Raw genomic sequence first — 17,201 nt, 5'->3', positions numbered from 1 at the left:
TACAACAGAACTCGATCATGACAAGTACTATGTTGTATGGGACTGAAATGAAAGCATGTCTTAGATTGGCCACCCATGTCTCATGATATATAAACGCCAAGTATATTCATCAAAATTGTATTAGTTAGACAGGTCTATGTTATCCTGTGCGTCCCTTTCGCTATATGATCGACATACATAATATTTGGGTATTCCTCAAAGCAGATTGTCATAACAACAAACTCTTCCCTTATCTAAACCTCACCAGCCTCAATCTTTTGCAGAGCAGTGGGAAATTCGGACCAGTCACGCATGATTACAACAGCACCGGCGTCTCTCAAAGTCTGTTCCATCTCGGCCTGCTTGTCCTCAGCATAAGGACCGACGTAACCGATGACCTTGATTCCAGCACGAGTACCACTGAGAGTACCGCTCTTGCTGTCCTCAATGGCAACTGACTCCTCGGCCTTCTTGCCGAGCTTGTCTAGAGCGTGGAGGTAAATGGCGGGGTCAGGCTTGCTGGTAGGCTTCTCGAGACTTGTGGCAGCAGAGAAGACAACGTCGCCAGGGAAGTACTTGTCCTGGCCAACCTTTTCGATGGAAGCACGAACTCGTCGAAGAGCTGAGGAAGACACAACGGACATTGTGTACTTTCCGGAAGCAGCAAGCTTCTCGAGCTGCTCATCAACACCAACGCAAGGCTTGAGGGCCTCCTTGAGCTTGGCGATGACGGCGTCTTCCTCCTTTCGGACGTAGGTCTCGAGGTCCTCGGGGGAGATGTCGATGTTGTAACTCTTTTGGAGGGTGGTGAGCATGCCACGGAAGTTTTGGCCGACGAACTCCTTGATGAGAGTCTCGCCAGTGAATCGCATGTCAACCTGGCGAGACTCGCAGATCTCGTTAATGAGACCAGCGCAAGCCTCGAAGGCGAGCTCCTCAGAGAGGACGAGGGTATTGTCGCAGTCGAACAGAAGGGTGTTGATCTAGAGTCACATGTCAGCTAAGTGCTCGAGATGTGCCGGTTATACAGAACACACCTCAGGCATTTTGGCGGATAGTAGTTATGATACTTTTAGGGAATGAGTAGACGTAAGCTCTAGAAGGAATTAGGCTTCTTAAATAGGGAAACAAGATAGAATGTCGTGGAAAGACGGTGGAGCGAGAGGTGGTGAGGGAAGAAGACGAGAGTGATGGAGCAAGTGTGGGGGAACGGAGGTTTTATGGAGGAGCTGTCTTTCCTTGATTGAAGATACGGAGGGAACCCAGAAGGTGACGGAAAGAGCTCATGGTACTGCAGCAAGCTGTAATTGGAACATGCAAGTGTAACTGGGGCTTCTACTAAGTCAAGACTACGGGGGTTGCCCGGGTTGGGTTCCATTGATGGGATGTTGCCTTTGAACGTGCATCAGCCATCCAGCGTGTAAGACTGAGTACTAGACAGGGTGGTTGAGAAACCCCGCGGGCATGGGGAACAACAGAAGTATCATCATGATGATGGGTCAAGTATGAATGATAGTCAGACAAGTATAATAGCGTGCTTGTATATGAAAAGGACACAGCAAAATTCATAAATACATATACTACCGATATAATGCTGATACTATTCGATCGACTGCAACGATTGGAATCTTCACCAACACGTGCAAGTCAGACAAAACCCCTCGCGATCCCGAATCGAATCGAATGAATAAACAAATGAACGAATAAAATGCCCCTCCCCCTCCATCCAAGCTAAGAACCGCCAAGTGTCGTCATCGCTGCACTTTGAATCCCTGTTAAACAAGACGCTAAGAGAGGGGGACCCGTTTTCTTCCCTTACTCTTCGTTCCTACCAGCCCGCATCAGCGATGTTATTCTTTGAGCCTCTGGTCTAACAAGCTTGAGTAGCATGGGACAGGGTTGTTTCAAAGCAATGGCTTGGCTGGCTTAGACAAGAAAACCTCTCATCAAAGCCTCTGAGTACCATACATGAGCACAGGACATCCCATCCACACAGCATACCTTGCTGCAGTGACGGAGAATTCGAACCGACCACCCGTTTAATGTGCATATGCTGTAGTCATCACAAGTCTGCATGCAAACAGTAACTCGGCAACGGTGGACCCCAAAACATCACTCGTCATATTTGGCGTGAGGGATTTGTATCAGTCCATATTGAACTAGGTCATGGTATCGCGATCACATGAACACCAACTAAAACGAACATAAGAACCAATTCATCAAATCTTTAAACCTGCCTCAGTATTAGACAGCCATATAAGACATAATTGCTACTAATTAAACAACCATCAAATGGATATCAAATTCCACATGCTAATCAACTCCCTTTCATCCGCCTATAACTTTGTATTCTTGGACCAGGTCCATCCATCAGACATCCTCTCTTTTCATTATTCGTAAAGTCCCCAACGCCAAAACACCAATCATGTGCAATGCAAGCCTTTGTAACCGAATCCTGATGTTGCTGGCTTCAATCGATTTCCAGCACACGTCTTAGTATCCGGACAGAATTGCAAATGGGTTCGTCCGCAGTGAGCCTCTATAGGATCTCCCTCAGCTTCTGCTTCTGGTCTGCAGTCAAACTTGATGGGAAGTTGATGTTGTACTTGACAACAAAGTCGCCTCGCTGGCCTGGTTTCTTCGAAATCGGCATGCCCAGGCCGGGATAACGCTCCTCGCCGTTGGGCTGGGTAGGGCCTCCCTTCTCTAGGTTCAGCTGTCGACCATCGATTGTGGTCACCGTTCTTCGCCATCCAGTTAGGGCCTCCTTGAGGTCGAGGGTGACGGTGTGTACGAGGTCGTTGTCCTCGCGCTTGTAGAGAGGGTGTTCCTTCTATAAAATTGTTAGTCATCGAATTATACCTAGGATTGACATGAATTTGTGCTTACCTCTTCGACAATGAAGTGAAGATCTTGGCGACCTCCCTCTACTTGATCACCGACTCCGTTGAACTTGATCTTGGAGCCCTTCTTCAGACCAGGCTTGATGGGGACTTCGAGAATTTGATCGGTCTGCACCCGCTTCTGGGTAGAATCATCAAACGTCTTACGCTTAATCTTCATCTTCTTGGTAACACCATTGAACAACTCCTCGAGAGTCAGAGGTAGAGGTCGCTCGACGGTTGTAACCTCGGGTGTCGTTTCCCTGGCTCGTCCCTCAAAGCCTGATCGCGTGCGTGAAGCACGGCTGCGAGGACCTCCGCCGAACCCACCAAACACGCCTGCCATGTCATCATCATCAACGCCGCCATGCATACCACCGGCTCCGTTGCGCATGAACTCGGCAAAGATTTCTTCGGGGTTGCTGAAACCAAAGCCAGCACCACCGCCACCGGTGTTAAAGTGGAAAGTCCGGGTGCCTCCACCAGGCATACCGCCTTCGAAGTTGAATCCGCCAGGCATACCTCCAGCTGCAAAGGGGTTGCCGCCGGCACCAGCACCGCTTTCGGGTTGAGCGGTACCACCACGTAGGAGGAATTCGAGACCATATTGATCATAAATCTTACGCTTTTCGGGGTCGGAAAGAATCTCGTATGCTTGCGAGCATTCTTTGAACTTTTCAGCCGCATCGGGGCTGTTTTTGTTCTTGTCTGGATGCCATTTCAAGGCTGCTTTCCTATAGAATATGGTGGTTAGTTACTGTCGTGTAGAGATGGCGTGAATTCGAACTGCGCAAAGGGCGACTTTTGCGACGACAAGGTGCTTAATGCTTGTCGAGCCACCCATGTATTCCGAGGCGGTGACATGATAAGAAGTTGTGTTTACTTACTTATATCCCTTTTTGATCTCGTCCTGAGAAGACTCAGGCTTGACATTTAGGGTATCGTAGAGCTTTGTCTCCTTGACCATTGTGGTTTGTGGTCAATGTTGTGCTCTTGAGAGTGTGTATGATATGGTTCAAATGTGTTGAGTTGAAGTGTGAGCGGTGGGAGAGGAGTGGAAACTAGAATGAGAAGTAGGTAGGTAGTAGGCGGTTTATTGCTTCTTTTTTCAAAGGAAAACGAAGAGTGAAAGGGTTGGTTTGTGAATTAAAGTAAGGTGGTTAAAGAGAGGGGGGTGTGTTGGTTACAAGAGTGAGTTTACAAAAGGTGAGGAGGATTAAGTCTACCTACTAGATAAGGTATTGACACTGATGCTTCAAAGCTACGCCATGCGACCGTAAGATGGTTAGGTGATGGAATTTAGAGAAGCCACTGCTGGGAAATACTGGGGCCATGGGACCTTGTGGAAGCTTCCAAGGGAAAGCGGCAGCAGGCCATGGATACCTGGAGACCTTGATGTGGAATGGACGATGGCTGGCTGGGGGTGGGGTGACGTCGAGTCGATCGGTTTCCATTCAGAATAAAGAAAGATGTACATTTAATTACATCAGTGATTTTTTTGTTTTGTCCAGAACTGCAAGTAAACGTTCCCTTCCAAGATCAACTGTTGGATTATTCAGACCTGTCAAAACTCAATTCCTACAATATGCACATCTAAAACTCTGTCGGTCATGCTCTGCGGTGGTCTCACGTCGGGCTCAACCCAACCTATCGATGATACCTGAACATACTCGCAGGGTAAAGTGGCCTATGACGATACCTAGCCGTGGTGGAGATAGCGCCCCAGACGCCCGAAATCCAGACCAAGACATTCATCTCCGAAGCTCAAGATGGTTCCTGGAAGCTTGAGCGGGTCTTGGAGACACTCGAATCTTGGCCTACTGCTACGATCCTTTCCATTTTTGCGATACTTTACTTATCGTTTATGTGCTCTGTGATGCCTTGCACATATCTGTTGTGACCCCAAGTCTGTACATAGAAGCTGTAACTTGACGGCCCGCTTGCCCCCACTGGAGCTGCAGCTATTCCTGCCAACCCCAGCTTGCTCATTGTCGAAGCTTCTAGAACCTTCTAAGCTATCGTTAAGCTACAGTTGGGCTCTGCACGGAATAAGTGCGTCGGCAAGCTACATCCCTGGTATGTATCAAGCCTCGAATGCCTTCGTACCTACCTAGGCAGGTAGCGTAGAACCGTAGTCCTTGATAAACTAGAACTTGTACTATTGACATTCAGTGATATATCATTGTTACAATGAATCCGAATACACTGCTTGTGCATACGCAGTACCTATATCACCAATGGCTATGTCCAAAGTCATACACAAGATCATGGTCTTAGTACACGTCTTTTGTCCCAGAATCATTGTACAGAAAACACTTCACGAAATATCCCGTGCCATTACAGAAAACATATACGCATATGCAACTATCCCTGAGTCTGTTGACTACCTGCCTTTATACTCTCACAAGATACATGAATCCACAGTCCGTCACCGGGTACTCAAAAGTCAACCTATACAATGGAAGTTATGGATATGGAGTTTTGCTTTGTTAGATCGTCATCAAGGAATAACGTCCCAGTTTAGCACGTGTGAATCAGCGACGCCAAGCACTCTCTTATCTTATCACTGTTAGTCTAGTACGTACCCCTCCGCGACCACTGCAAGTGCAGGAGAAGCTGCTCATCAATTGGTGGTCCATCTTCATTCCTTCATACAACTTACAACGAGTGCGTTTCGTCAGAAGCGACCTCTAAGCTCTCATTATTTGTCTTTCACGTTTTTATTTTCCATTGTTCCCTTCGCTCGATTCTCCTTGTAACCCGTCCTTCAAGGCAAGCTCTCTGGTTCATCGTCCCCTCGTAGTGGGAGGAGCACCGCATCGACAGATTGAGCTTTGACAACCGAGAGGAGCTTCATATTTGCTACTCATAAACCTCACAGCTTCACCAACCGCAGCATCATGGCGTCCATGGATCCTTCCGAGGCGGAGGTTGATATGGTTATTGACTTTTGCGGTCTGCAAGCAGAAAACGATCGCCACTTGGCTATACAAGCCCTGAAGGTCAGCTCAGGAAATCGTTTGCGAAGCGCCCGTTGTGGCTGACATATATTTCTTTCATAGCTCAACAACCGTGATACGAACAAGGTTATTGGCCAGTTTTATGAAGGGGAAGAAAACGTATGAGTATCTCCTACACCAAGGTCAGGCCTGACAGCATGCTAAAACGGTACAGTTTCGTTCAAGGTATCAAAAGCTCTGGGACGACTCGGTATTCAGTGCAGATAGAGATGGCAGCACCAACAATGCTGGGATTTGTCAGTTTCTTCCTTGATCATCTCCTTGGCCTTGACTAAATTCTACAGCTTTTCATGTTGAATCCACTGATCATTCCGTTATTCAAGGCGTAACTCCTCCGCCCGAGTCTCACATATATGGCGCTCCCTCGAGACCTCCTTCCCGATCAAACAACCGATCTCCCTTGGGTACGATGGTGGACTGGACTGCGGCACACGTGCCCGGTATTCCTCTTACCCCCTCCAACCAACACATGCTAACTGGCACGAAGGTGTCCCAAACAGTCAGGCCCAGGAAGATGACGACATGCAACGAGCCCTTTTCGAGTCAGCGCAAGAAGCTGGCGTACCAGTACCACAACAAGAAACCGGCCTTACAGGAACCTCTGAACCTGCGCCAATCCAGTTTGGTCCAGCCAACCGCGAATCCTACAATACAGCAGACTGGGCAATGGTCCCCACTGGGCCAGCCAGCAAAAAGACATCTGTGGATGTGCCTCTGGCATCAAAAAGAAAGCGGGCGCCGGGCGCTCCCGCAATGTTGGTGGTGGCCGGTGCACCGGATCATGATCACCGACTTGGTGGACTTCTCACGATCATGCATGAAATCTCCATAGCTCGAAACATCCTTCTCAATATCGGCGACCTGGCTGCAACATATAACTACAACAAAGGCTGGTGGAAAGGTGAAGAGGTCTTGTCGCCAGACCTTTTAACACGGATGCAGCAAGACGGGAACTTGAATGGCTCTAAGAGTGACATTGGGTTTCAGGAGGAAATTCACCGTCTAATGGCATTTCTGGACTCCACCGAGCGTGGGCATGGCTCAATAGTTGTGCTGGCGGATTACATGCACCCCGAAAGCAGTGGCATGGAGAAACAGTTTTACGAGATGCTTGGCCAAAGACACATAGAAACGATCCGACCGATCATGCAGGTGGCTTCTCTTGCATTGTTCCATGGCGACACGTTGGAAGAGGACGCCACTTTTGGTCTGCTCGAGATAGAGCACACACATGACGAGTACAAGTGTATCAAGACTTTATATGAGGCACTTGACCATGTGATGTGGAGCGATACACTGGGGTCCGAAACGATTAACCAAGACTCCAAGGTGGCTTTTTTCAAGGAGATGGGTGAAGTTTTGGTACTCGACATCGCTGGCGACGGACCGAAGGACCCAATAGAAATACCACAGGAATTCTATCCAGAAAAATACATGATGTCGCGGAAAGACGAGGCTCGCCGCATCCAGTACGGTTGGCGCCAGACCAAAAAAGAAATGGCACGCCTTGAAAAGAAAAAGGAACAACTTGATCGCCTAGCCGAGACTTGGGTCACCGACGAAGCCAAGACAAAATCCGACCTCTTGAAAAGGTCAGCAGAGCAGTGGGAAGGGTACAAGAGCTATCTCGATGGGCTTGGAAAGTTCCGAGCGTTGGAGAAATCTGGATTTGATACAAACAAGTACCCCGACTATCACCAGGCTGTTCCCGATCGCGATGATGTTGCGAAGGAACAGTACCAGACGGTTGAGGAGGTGATCCAGCACTCGAAGAAGCTGCTCGAAAGTCTTGACAAGAGGATGAAAGGTAGATCTTGCGGCTCGGGGAAAACTGGAAGATGATTTACTGATGTGATTGCAGATATTGATACCGAAATGGAACAGGTCGCGGGAAAACAGAGAGCACTGGGGCGGCTTCTGACTGTGCCAGACAAGCCAGGTCGTCCGGAGCCCATGACCTGCAAAAAGTACCTGTTGCGTGGAGTGGCCACATCTCCTCACATAATATATGTTTGTCGACGTGAAGAAGAGGACCTAATAGAAATGGACGGAGACGAGAGCAAGCCAGCTGACCAATGGTGGAGACTAGCTTATACTCCTTATGGGGATCAATCAGCCACCAGGGCAGAGGTAAGAAAACGGAACGGGCTTGAAGCCATAGAAGTGTTGACGACTAACACCATTACAGAAGCTGGATATCGAGCAAGTGCTCAAGCAGATGTGGGACGATACCAACAAGCCATTGCTCGTATATGCCACTGAAGAGGCCCTCAAAGCTCCCAAGCAACCCCTTCCACCTCAGCTTGAGCGATTTGTCAAGGTGGACAACAAAGCTTTTCGACAAGAATTGGACGAGGAAGAGTCAACAGTTGAGGTCAAGACAACACCAACATTTGATCCCATCTCACCTTCTAAGAGAAAACACCGAGCCGACAGTGTTGGATCAATGGACAGCAACCGTGCATCGATTGGAAGCGATGGTAGAAACGGATGGGACAACCCGTTCGATGATCAGGATGATGGCATAGTTACTGAGATGAAGGACTATGGGGATTCGTCAGACTACATCCATAGTTCCGATCTTCTTGATGACGACCCTCCCACGCTCCCAGCCCGACCTGAGGCTTCGATCGCGTCCACGACAGAGCCAACGTCGGCTACCCTGACGCCTAACACAGTTGGCGCCGACTACACGGACAGTGCTCTGTCTGTGTCAGAGGAGCCTCGAAGTCCAGAAATGCAAGAGAAGTCCAAGCTGCCCTCTTTCATGTCGATGTCGAGACCCCCATCTGAAAGAAAGGAGTCGGCCAATCTGATAGACATTGACATGGATATGTCAGATGAGAAGCACGAGACATCCTGAGGTGGTGCTTTGAGACGTAGCAAAAGGGGCGCAAATGGTTGCATTTTGTGGTTTGGTTTGTTGAAATGCAGCATGGGCTGACGATAGGTATCGCCGCTGTCTCTCGACACGACATGATTCTTGCTTTAACATTTGAGCGTAAGGCGTTTCCTCGGCCTTTGCATTCAAGGCAGGTGAGGATGGAAGCATCACGTTGAATTATTGGTTTTCGACAGCGATATTGGGTTTCAGAAAGTAGCGCTTCACATTGTGATTCCGATAAAGGAATACAAAACACTATTCATCACGATAAAGTACATCAATGGTCAGCCTTTTACATCTTGTGATATTCGTTCATGTTGCCCAAACAGGCCGATTCCGCCATACTTTTTCCCAATTGATAATACCACCTGGTCCCCTTTCGTGACCCGGCCGGAAAAGCATTTGGTAGACATTGGCCTCACAGTCCATCTATAGATATTAGCACCTGAACATTGTCTGGAATTTCGCATTCTGTCTATAAAGAAATTACGAATGAAACACACTCCTTTGCTCCTCATAACAGCATGTATAAAACAGAGACCGCGGATCCGTCCCCGCTTCCCGCCATGCCAAATTCCATGCTTCGTCCTGACTATTCTAGTCAGAACAGGCCGCGCATCTTTAACGCCCATGATAAAAGACAACCCGCTATACCGGCTATACTGCAGATGAAAAGACGAAACCGTTAAAATGCCGAGGATGAATACAGCTAACCCGCCATATTGGACCTTCCCAAGAAATGCACTATTGCGCCAGGACGTCTAATTCCGGTCTCTAACATCGTCGTCGTCTTCATCGTCGTCGTCGAAATCCTCCATATCCTCCTCACTATCGCTGCCGCCAAAGTCCAATTCCTCGTCGGTCATGTTCCAAAAATCGGCGTCATCGTCGATTGGCTTTTGTGGTGCGGTGGTGAGTTCGGAGGTGGTGGGCATTCGGGAGCCTGCTGGTATGTCCTTCTGAGACTTATCAACGATTTCCTTTGCCCGCCTATTATAATCGGCTTTGTTGTCACGGTAGAGGACGCTCGCGTCGACGTTCGCAGGGGAGTTGATCTCGGGATCGTCGAGGAGGAGCAGAACGGATCGGAGAACAGACTCGACGCCGTGAAGAACATTCCAGCGCTCACTAGCCAGCTCGCCTGACTGCTCATCTTCACCCGGTTTGTGGAGGATGGAAATGCAGAGGTTGCCATCGGTGTAAACGTTGGGGTGGCAGATATTCTTTGTCAGGAACTTGAAAGTGGGAGGCTGGTATGGGTAATCGTTCGGGAACTTCATCTCGGCCTTGAGATAGGCACCGTGCCATACGCTGTCGGGGTTGACGACCCAGAGGCCGAGTTTCCAGCGAAGGAGGTTTGAATCGTCGGTCTTGAATGAAACTACATGTTAGCTCTTACGTTTGACTATGAAGTCTTGTAAAACACACCTCGATGTCAACCCACTTCTCCTTCTGAAGGGGCATGAGCTCTTGCATAAGTCGCTTGTGCGCCATGATGACTTGGTTACTGATCCAGGTCTCTGTATCGGTATTGTGATGCTGGTCCTATGACAGGAATCTTCCAAATGAGCGAGCGGTTGAAAAGAATAAAACACTTGTGATTCCAAGGAAAGATGTTGGTTGCAGGTTGGTAGCTGAGAGTCAGGCTTAATTTAATAAATCAGGCCAGAAGCAGAAGCGAACCAAGGGCGTGGAAAGGGCGGTCGAGGAGGGGCGGGAGTAGGATGAGGAGGCCGGCGTTTGCGGCTTCGGCGATTGGCGCAAAGTGGTAGCTAGCGGCAGCGACAGTGGTGTTGGTGTTGGTCTTGGTGTTTTGGGGTAAAATCGAAGTGAAGTGTGAAGTGGCGGTTGTTTCGCTTTGTTGGCAAATCCTGTTTGGGTCCCGCTTGCCCTTTCTTTATAATAGGGAGGAAAAGTTATTGTTTTAGTGAAGGGCGTTGTTTTTTTGTTATGCTCTGCTTATTGTTGAAGCATACCTAACCTTGATGAGCGAATGCTTTCAGGGAAGGTTGTGACCGAGACCGTTCAGGCGAATGCTTGGAGAAAGAGGTTCAAACAGGGAGAAGAAGGGGAAAAGGTTCGTCTCTTGTTACTGCTTATTCACGCACACACAGAACAATGACATAGCTGCAGGACGACAAATGAATAATAAATGGAGAAAGAGAAGAGAAGAGAAAAGAATGTCTATTGATCTGCCTCCAGTTATTAACTAGCAATAAAATAGAGAGTCATTCATCCTTCGGCCAGGCCGCCGCCGTCCCGGGGCCGGGGGCGTTTACAATAGATGCTCCAAACCCGCAGCGGCCAGTGACCGCAGTCACACCTGCCATCATGCCATGTCTGACGCTGACACATGCCCTGTTTGCGCCTTCTTTGCCCCTCCTCGTGCCTGCTTTGGTGAAAAAAGCTGACGTCGACGTATTGTTGGTCCCTTAACTTTGAACTCCACTTCGGCCCCACCCTACCCCACGACGCTTAGGTACGTACCCGTCTACTCCCGGTCTTTCGGGTGCCTGCATTTATTTACATTAATGGTTCATGAAAATTAAACACTTCAATTTGGATAATTAACCCTCTTAAGATCTGCGAGCATCGGTTGATTTTTTTTTATTTTTTTTAATTACTCTACGTTCTTTTTTGCTTCAAAGAGCCTTGACATGTGAACCTGGAACAAACTATCATTATTTGTTTCAACTCCAGGGTTAGTATGAAGATATGCACAATAAAGTAAATATAACATTTATCCAGGTATCATCAACGTTTCACGTTGGATTTTTATCAAAGCGCTTATAATACCAAGCAAGGTTAGGACCAAATGCGAGTTGAGTTGTTTCACTCAAATGTTTTCTATCTGAGTTCCAATACGAATAAACTCTACCGCAACCCATCTTCATGCAATGCGTCAAATATTCATAAGCACATAAGCAATATGTACCCTTCTATATAGTATTCCATTGCAACACTCCAACATGTATCACGCACCTAGGTCGTAGTATACACAGTTGCCTGAGCGAAAGTTATAGAGGAACGCGTGCCGTGACCCGTTCTTCTTTTCATACGTGTATCGCCAGGTGTCCAACTGGTCATGAATCTCCCGTATGTACTTCTTCTCCGTAGTCGTAACTGAGTGTTCAACCTGTCGCCAGCCATCGGGTTCCGAGAGACATGTCTCGCGCATCAGGTCCATAACCTGATCTGTTGTCTCAATAGCCAAGACCGGCCCTTCGAGGAAAGATCGCACCAGGCTGCTCGCACTGACTTGCGCTTGTTCCACAACCGTTCTGCGGTTGAACTTTTTGCTCCGCGTTTGTGCCACCAATACACGGACTTCCTGCTCGGATTCTTTATCACCCGAGCTGGAGTCCGCGGTACTGTTGCCGCGGAGCTTCACTACCGACCTTGAATCGCGTTCTCGAATCTCGTTACGAAGCCAGGCAAGCAATTGTGTCGTCGGTATATCCGCATCCGGTACATCCTTTCGCCCCATGCTCTTGATCTTCAAGATAGAGTCCTGTTTGATGATGATGATCCAAGAATACGTTTCATCGCGGTGCTTCGACATTAAATCCTCGGGTGACCTGGCGTCTTTCGCCATCTCAGCGCTAATGTCGTGCGCCCAAAGAGTCTGGAGTATCTCAACACCTGACGATCTCAGCACAGCAGCATCGAAACTGGCAACAAGACAGTCACACTGCATCATGCAATTAGTACAAGCCTTCAACTTCACTTACAGGGATAAACTTACTCGTCGAGCGTTGAATAGACCATTTGATTCATCTTCAGCCTTCTTCAAGAACGAACGTCCACCAGCTTTTGGGGTTTTTGCTAACCGCTCCCACGCCAAACTGAATCCAACAGCGTGACGCTCTCCAAACTGGCTGCCAACTTTAGGTCGATGTTCCTTGATCAATTGATCGTATCTGCCACCGGCAGCAAAAACATCCTTGACCTTCTTGTCATAGAGGCAGGAGAAAAGAACGCCCCCTGTGTAAAAGGCCTCCTTCAGACTGTTGAGAGGATTGATGTAGACCTTTGTCCCTACACTCAAGTGCTTACAATACTCTACAACTTCTTTGAGATGAGCGATAGTTGGCGAAGCTCGCTGATACATATCACTTCCCTCAAAGAGGGTCTTGAGCTTGGCAAAGGTTTTGTTCGGTGTGTCTGTTTTATGTTAGTCCTATTCATTTTTCAATTGCAGTCACTCTTTCGTACCTCTAAAATCAAACTTTTGAAGTTCGTCCACGCTTGTAGCTGAAACACCCACAGTTGGCGACCGCAGCTCAATTCTAATTTTCTGCCATGTGTAATTGTGAATGTTCAGCTTGCTTAAGACATCTGCCGCTCCACTCCGACTGGCAGGCTCAATTCCGCAATGCTCAAAAATAAGATGCAAAAGATCCGAGTGTCCAAGATGAAAACACATAGCTGTTGTAGACAACGAAGGGAATGTGTGAATGATCTCATCAATCACCTTGAGAACTTCTGCTTCCTTCAGGGCGAGATCCAGCGTGTCTTTAGTGACAATATCAAAATCGACTTCTCCAAACATAAGCGGCTGTCCCATGTCCTGCTTGTCACGGAATACGTTGCCAAATGTGAATGTTCGTTGAACGACCGGTCCGTTGGTTTGCTTGGCCATTATTCTTGCATTTCCAAGAGTCAGATCGTAGGGAAGTTGGAGCACGTTGCCATTGGGATCCAAAAGTTGAACAGCATTATCGCCATAATGGGTGGATTTTGGATAAATGATGCCACGAGGGGTTTCCAAAGCGCCATGGCGGCGGAAGATTGACACCAGTTCTTGTTTCACTAAACCCTGGTTGAGTAACTCCTGAGGACTCATATTTGCGGAAGACATGTCCCAGGCATAGTTCTTGGCAGGTTCCATTCGTTTTGCAAAGAGGGTCGAAAGCATCTTGCGATAGTAGGGCGAGCTGGGGTCTGCGAGTCCTGCAAGAGTGCGTCTGATAGTCTCACTCTCCATCTGAACCGGCAGCTTCCCGCTCTTCAGGAGATCTGTACTCGATGGCCTTTCTTTCGGATTGTGGTTGACAAGAGACAACACAATGTCAGTCTGAGCTTTCTCCGCGGGCTTAAAGTCTGATGGTAATACTGGTTGCGGCCGCCTAAGCTGACCTAGAACGTCGGCTTTTTGCATGCCCATTATAGGTAGATAGCACATTTCAAAAAAAATAATCCCCAGAGAATACATCTAATTTCGTTAGTTTAAGAAGGAGCCGTGATAGGCTTGATTCACTTACATCGACTTTTGTACTGTATATACCGTTCACTGTCGACCTCACCTCAGGCGCCGAGTAATAGGCTGTGCCGATACTTCTCGTCATATCGTCTGTCTCCAAGGTGTTTCCTGTGGTGGCCTTCTCTACCGAGAACTGTCCGCTGGTGGCAAGTCCAAAATCGCCAATCTTGACGTTGTCAATTCCATCCGAGCTGCTGCTGATGAAGACATTTTCCGGCTTGAGGTCTCGGTGAACGATGCTCAATCCATGAATATGAGCTAAGCCCTCGAGGACCTGACGGAAAAGTCTCCAGATCTCGGCCGTATTCTTGTAAAGGTTCCTGGCGATAAGATCCCTAAGAGTCTATGGATTTCAGTAAGCAAACTGCCATCTACAAGGCAACATTGTAGCCTAGTTACTTACTCGCTTTTCACAATACTCCATGGAAATATAGAGTATTGTTCTGTAAGAACGTTGATAACGAGCACGTCGCTGAAACATGACATTTCTTTCCTTGTCTGGAGATACAACTCGATGGATAGACATCTCATCCAGTGACTCATCGTCGGAGTCTGATGTGTCCTCTTCTTCGGAATCGTCTTCGTCTTCATCTTCATCTGATTCTTCGAACCCATAATCCACACCTGCGTTGGATGATATGAAATCGAGACCTCCTGTACTAGTGGCGAACTGGATATCAATTCCGGCAGACTCAGTGCCTTGGGTGTTCTCCTCTGTAAAGCAGTCGGTTGAAGTATCGTCCTCAGTATCACCCTGGTCAGAAATCTCCTCGACCCACGTGTTGTAGTATCGAACAACCGCAGGATGGCTAAGTTGGGACAGCAATCGAACCTCCTTTAAAATTTCTGTAAGACTGGCCTGCGACCGCTGCGTGATCTTCTTAATGGCATAGATCTGGCCATCAAGCTTCTTCCTTGCTTTGACAACCTCTCCGAAACCCCCCTTTCCTAGTCTGCCTTCTTCGACAAAGTCTTCAGTGTATCTTGACAGAGAAGGTCCTCGGTGGGTGGTTGAATCGCGCCTAAATTTTGGAATGGGCTGAAAGGAAGTCGCAGGGCTACTTGACAGGATAGCGGATGTGTCATCGAAGAGAACTGGTGCGTCCGTGGCCAGGAACTCGCTGGATCCAAGCTCAAAGGCTCTAGGCCTCTTTTGTTTGTCTTCCTTAAAGAATCTGCTCACTAGTTCATGTAAAGAATGAGAGAGGGTGACAGACTCCATCAGGTTCTTAGGCGACGAGTACGTTCGTAGCACGTCAAGGCCAAATATCATCTGGACGAACACGACACCAAAGTCCCAAATATCGGTCTTGAAGGTGTACTGGGGTTTTGAAGTGCCGGCAATCTCTGGAGGCAACCAGTAGGCAGACTTGGCAGTGTGCAATCCAGGAAGCCCTGGCCTGTGAGAGTTGATAGAGTGGATTTCTCTCTGATACCAGGCATCGGAGATTTTAGGAATGATTTCACCTGTGGCTTCTCGGAACAGAAGAATGTTCCCTGGATGGATATCTTGATGAGCAATGTTCTTGTTGTGGAGAAAGTTGAGTGCATCTAGCAAGTCCCGCGTCCAAGAGCGCACCTTGCCAATTTCAATTTGTCCTGCAAGCTCCAATAGCTCTTCCAAAGGACCCTTCTCTGCCAAAGGTGACAGGACACTTATAGTCCATGCATTTGCAACAGTGGGATCCGAGGCGAGTCCAGCCTGGACCCTGAAATCCAAAACTTCAACTAGATGACGGTGATGAATTCGCTTCACAGTCTTGAGATCTTGGAGTCGAGATTCGAGACTCTGAAGTTGAATTTTGAATTCCTTCGAGTCTTTGCTTGTGTTGCGCAGTATGGTCTCTTTTAGTGCCATGGTCAAGCTGCCTTGTCCATTAGACAAGACAGGCCTGACTGTATAAACGACAGACACAGGCCCTTGTCGAGGATCGCATCTGCCGGCAACAGATTTGAAGACTACGGTATTTCCCGACTTATCCGTGATGTTGCAAAATTGATCAAACTCGATCATCTCATCTGTCTCTGTACTGGCGGTCAGCTCCTGGTGAGAGTTGCCATTCGGACGGCGCTTCGACTCCTTGGCCTTTTGTTTCTGTCGGTCGATTTGTTGCTGGAGCATCTCAGCCATGACACGCTCCTCTTCCTGAGTCTCTTCCATCTTCTTGCGTTCTTCTGCTTCCTTCTTCTCCTGCGCTAACTTGGCCAAGTAGGTTTCGTGGCGTTCTCGTTCCTCTTCGAGGGATGGTAAGTGTTTGCCATCTGCCTTTGCTTGCGCGGCGTCCTCGAGAATATCCCGTACCCCTTCAACGATCTGATCGATCATCTCTTGTTCGTCATGCGCGAAGAGCTTCGGTTTCGTCTCCAAGAACTTCTGGATCTTAAACTGGGTGACTTCCTTAAGATCATACTTCTTCAAGGTGATAAGAGGTGGGGATTTCGGATAGGTGGCAGTCATGACAAAGCTCAACGTACAAGCAAAGTCTTCATCCTTAGATGCCTTTATCCGTATGTCAAAGTGTGGTTCGGTTTTCTATAGGGCGTGAGCTTTGGTTGCTCAGTCGGAGCTCGGGGGTGGGGGACGTCGTAGGACTCTACCTTCCAGGCACTTTGGGTTCCCGAATGCATAACAAAGTCATCGCCATAGATAGCCTCGAGGGCAAGGATCTCGTTCTGTTGTAATTCTTCATATTCGATTTTGTTATTGACCTCCGGACTCGCAGTAGGTTGGAGACCGGGGAAGCTTGAGTCATTGGTGTCGTTATTGAGAGTCAAGGGCGTCTTCCATACCCCAGGTTGTTTCCCCGCCATGTTTGCGCAGGTTCCAGAGGAGAGTCGAGTCACAGCAAAAGCCGTGACGCTCTACAGGGAAGAAGCCATGACGGCGAATGGTAGTAATAATAAATTGAGATGAATGGTTGTGATAAGGTCATCCAGTAAATGGATGAGAGATAAGAGAAGCCTCCTTCTGACGTCGAGTCGCAGTGGCGGGGTAGTTTTAATACTTTACCCATTGCCTCCGTCCATTTATTTCCACTTAACAACTGCCAACTCAAGTTTGCGACGCTCTTATAAAGGCGGTGTCGCTTCATCGAATTACAGGCGGCCACAGGGCTGATGAGGGGTTCGTAGCAGTTCTTATGGCAGCCAATTAGTGTTTAAAGTCACCTGTA

At 48.2% G+C, this 17,201-nt stretch overlaps 5 protein-coding genes across 5 annotated transcripts; 1 reads left to right on the top strand and 4 right to left on the bottom strand.

Moving 5' to 3' along the window:
- Window positions 1–88: 88 nt before the first annotated feature.
- Window positions 89–1,171, bottom strand: EDB82DRAFT_314317 (HAD-like domain-containing protein). The gene is made up of 2 exons (XM_025737994.2): window positions 1,017–1,171; window positions 89–962 (listed from the first exon to the last, which is right to left on the bottom strand). The coding sequence occupies exons 1-2, from the start codon at window positions 1,023–1,025 to the stop codon at window positions 234–236; spliced, it is 738 nt and encodes a 245-aa protein (XP_025592799.1). The 5' UTR covers window positions 1,026–1,171; the 3' UTR covers window positions 89–233.
- A 1,013-nt stretch (window positions 1,172–2,184) lies between these two features.
- Window positions 2,185–4,325, bottom strand: EDB82DRAFT_514098 (uncharacterized protein). Its single transcript, XM_025737993.2, has 3 exons — window positions 3,749–4,325; window positions 2,869–3,595; window positions 2,185–2,812 (listed from the first exon to the last, which is right to left on the bottom strand). The coding sequence occupies exons 1-3, from the start codon at window positions 3,826–3,828 to the stop codon at window positions 2,519–2,521; spliced, it is 1,101 nt and encodes a 366-aa protein (XP_025592798.1). The 5' UTR covers window positions 3,829–4,325; the 3' UTR covers window positions 2,185–2,518.
- A 1,436-nt stretch (window positions 4,326–5,761) lies between these two features.
- EDB82DRAFT_529570 (uncharacterized protein) lies at window positions 5,762–8,744 on the top strand (the record flags this gene model as incomplete). Its single annotated transcript, XM_025737992.1, has 7 exons — window positions 5,762–5,863; window positions 5,924–5,980; window positions 6,036–6,117; window positions 6,166–6,321; window positions 6,369–7,688; window positions 7,743–8,011; window positions 8,070–8,744. The coding sequence occupies 7 exons, from the start codon at window positions 5,762–5,764 to the stop codon at window positions 8,742–8,744; spliced, it is 2,661 nt and encodes an 886-aa protein (XP_025592797.1).
- Window positions 8,745–9,490: 746 nt separating this feature from the next.
- Window positions 9,491–10,528, bottom strand: EDB82DRAFT_314217 (ubiquitin-conjugating enzyme/RWD-like protein). Its single transcript, XM_025737991.2, has 2 exons — window positions 10,194–10,528; window positions 9,491–10,135 (listed from the first exon to the last, which is right to left on the bottom strand). The coding sequence occupies exons 1-2, from the start codon at window positions 10,257–10,259 to the stop codon at window positions 9,527–9,529; spliced, it is 675 nt and encodes a 224-aa protein (XP_025592796.1). The 5' UTR covers window positions 10,260–10,528; the 3' UTR covers window positions 9,491–9,526.
- Window positions 10,529–11,314: 786 nt separating this feature from the next.
- EDB82DRAFT_514086 (anticodon binding domain of tRNAs-domain-containing protein) lies at window positions 11,315–17,116 on the bottom strand. Its single transcript, XM_025737990.2, has 6 exons — window positions 16,627–17,116; window positions 14,432–16,561; window positions 14,030–14,371; window positions 12,981–13,980; window positions 12,511–12,929; window positions 11,315–12,456 (listed from the first exon to the last, which is right to left on the bottom strand). The coding sequence occupies exons 1-6, from the start codon at window positions 16,837–16,839 to the stop codon at window positions 11,740–11,742; spliced, it is 4,821 nt and encodes a 1,606-aa protein (XP_025592795.1). The 5' UTR covers window positions 16,840–17,116; the 3' UTR covers window positions 11,315–11,739.
- Between the last annotated feature and the right edge of the window lie 85 nt (window positions 17,117–17,201).

Source organism: Fusarium venenatum (assembly GCF_020744135.1).
Source record: "Fusarium venenatum strain MPI-CAGE-CH-0201 chromosome Unknown EDB82scaffold_4, whole genome shotgun sequence".
NCBI lineage: Eukaryota > Fungi > Ascomycota > Sordariomycetes > Hypocreales > Nectriaceae > Fusarium > Fusarium venenatum.
This window is presented reverse-complemented; position numbering and strand designations above follow the sequence as displayed.

Excerpts from the sequence above, each read along its gene's own strand:
- EDB82DRAFT_514098 (XM_025737993.2), bottom strand. The coding sequence starts at position 3,828 with ATGGTCAAGGAGACAAAGCTCTACGATACCCTAAATGTCAAGCCTGAG. Across the intron at positions 3,596-3,748 it reads GAGATCAAAAAGGGATATAA|GAAAGCAGCCTTGAAATGGC; the intron begins GTAAGTAAACAC and ends CATATTCTATAG. Across the intron at positions 2,813-2,868 it reads TTCACTTCATTGTCGAAGAG|AAGGAACACCCTCTCTACAA; the intron begins GTAAGCACAAAT and ends ACAATTTTATAG.
- EDB82DRAFT_314217 (XM_025737991.2), bottom strand. The coding sequence starts at position 10,259 with ATGGCGCACAAGCGACTTATGCAAGAGCTCATGCCCCTTCAGAAGGAG. Across the intron at positions 10,136-10,193 it reads AGAAGTGGGTTGACATCGAG|ACCGACGATTCAAACCTCCT; the intron begins GTGTGTTTTACA and ends GTTTCATTCAAG.
- EDB82DRAFT_514086 (XM_025737990.2), bottom strand. The coding sequence starts at position 16,839 with ATGGCGGGGAAACAACCTGGGGTATGGAAGACGCCCTTGACTCTCAAT. Across the intron at positions 13,981-14,029 it reads TATACAGTACAAAAGTCGAT|ATGTATTCTCTGGGGATTAT; the intron begins GTAAGTGAATCA and ends TAACGAAATTAG. Across the intron at positions 12,930-12,980 it reads TCAAAAGTTTGATTTTAGAG|ACACACCGAACAAAACCTTT; the intron begins GTACGAAAGAGT and ends AACATAAAACAG.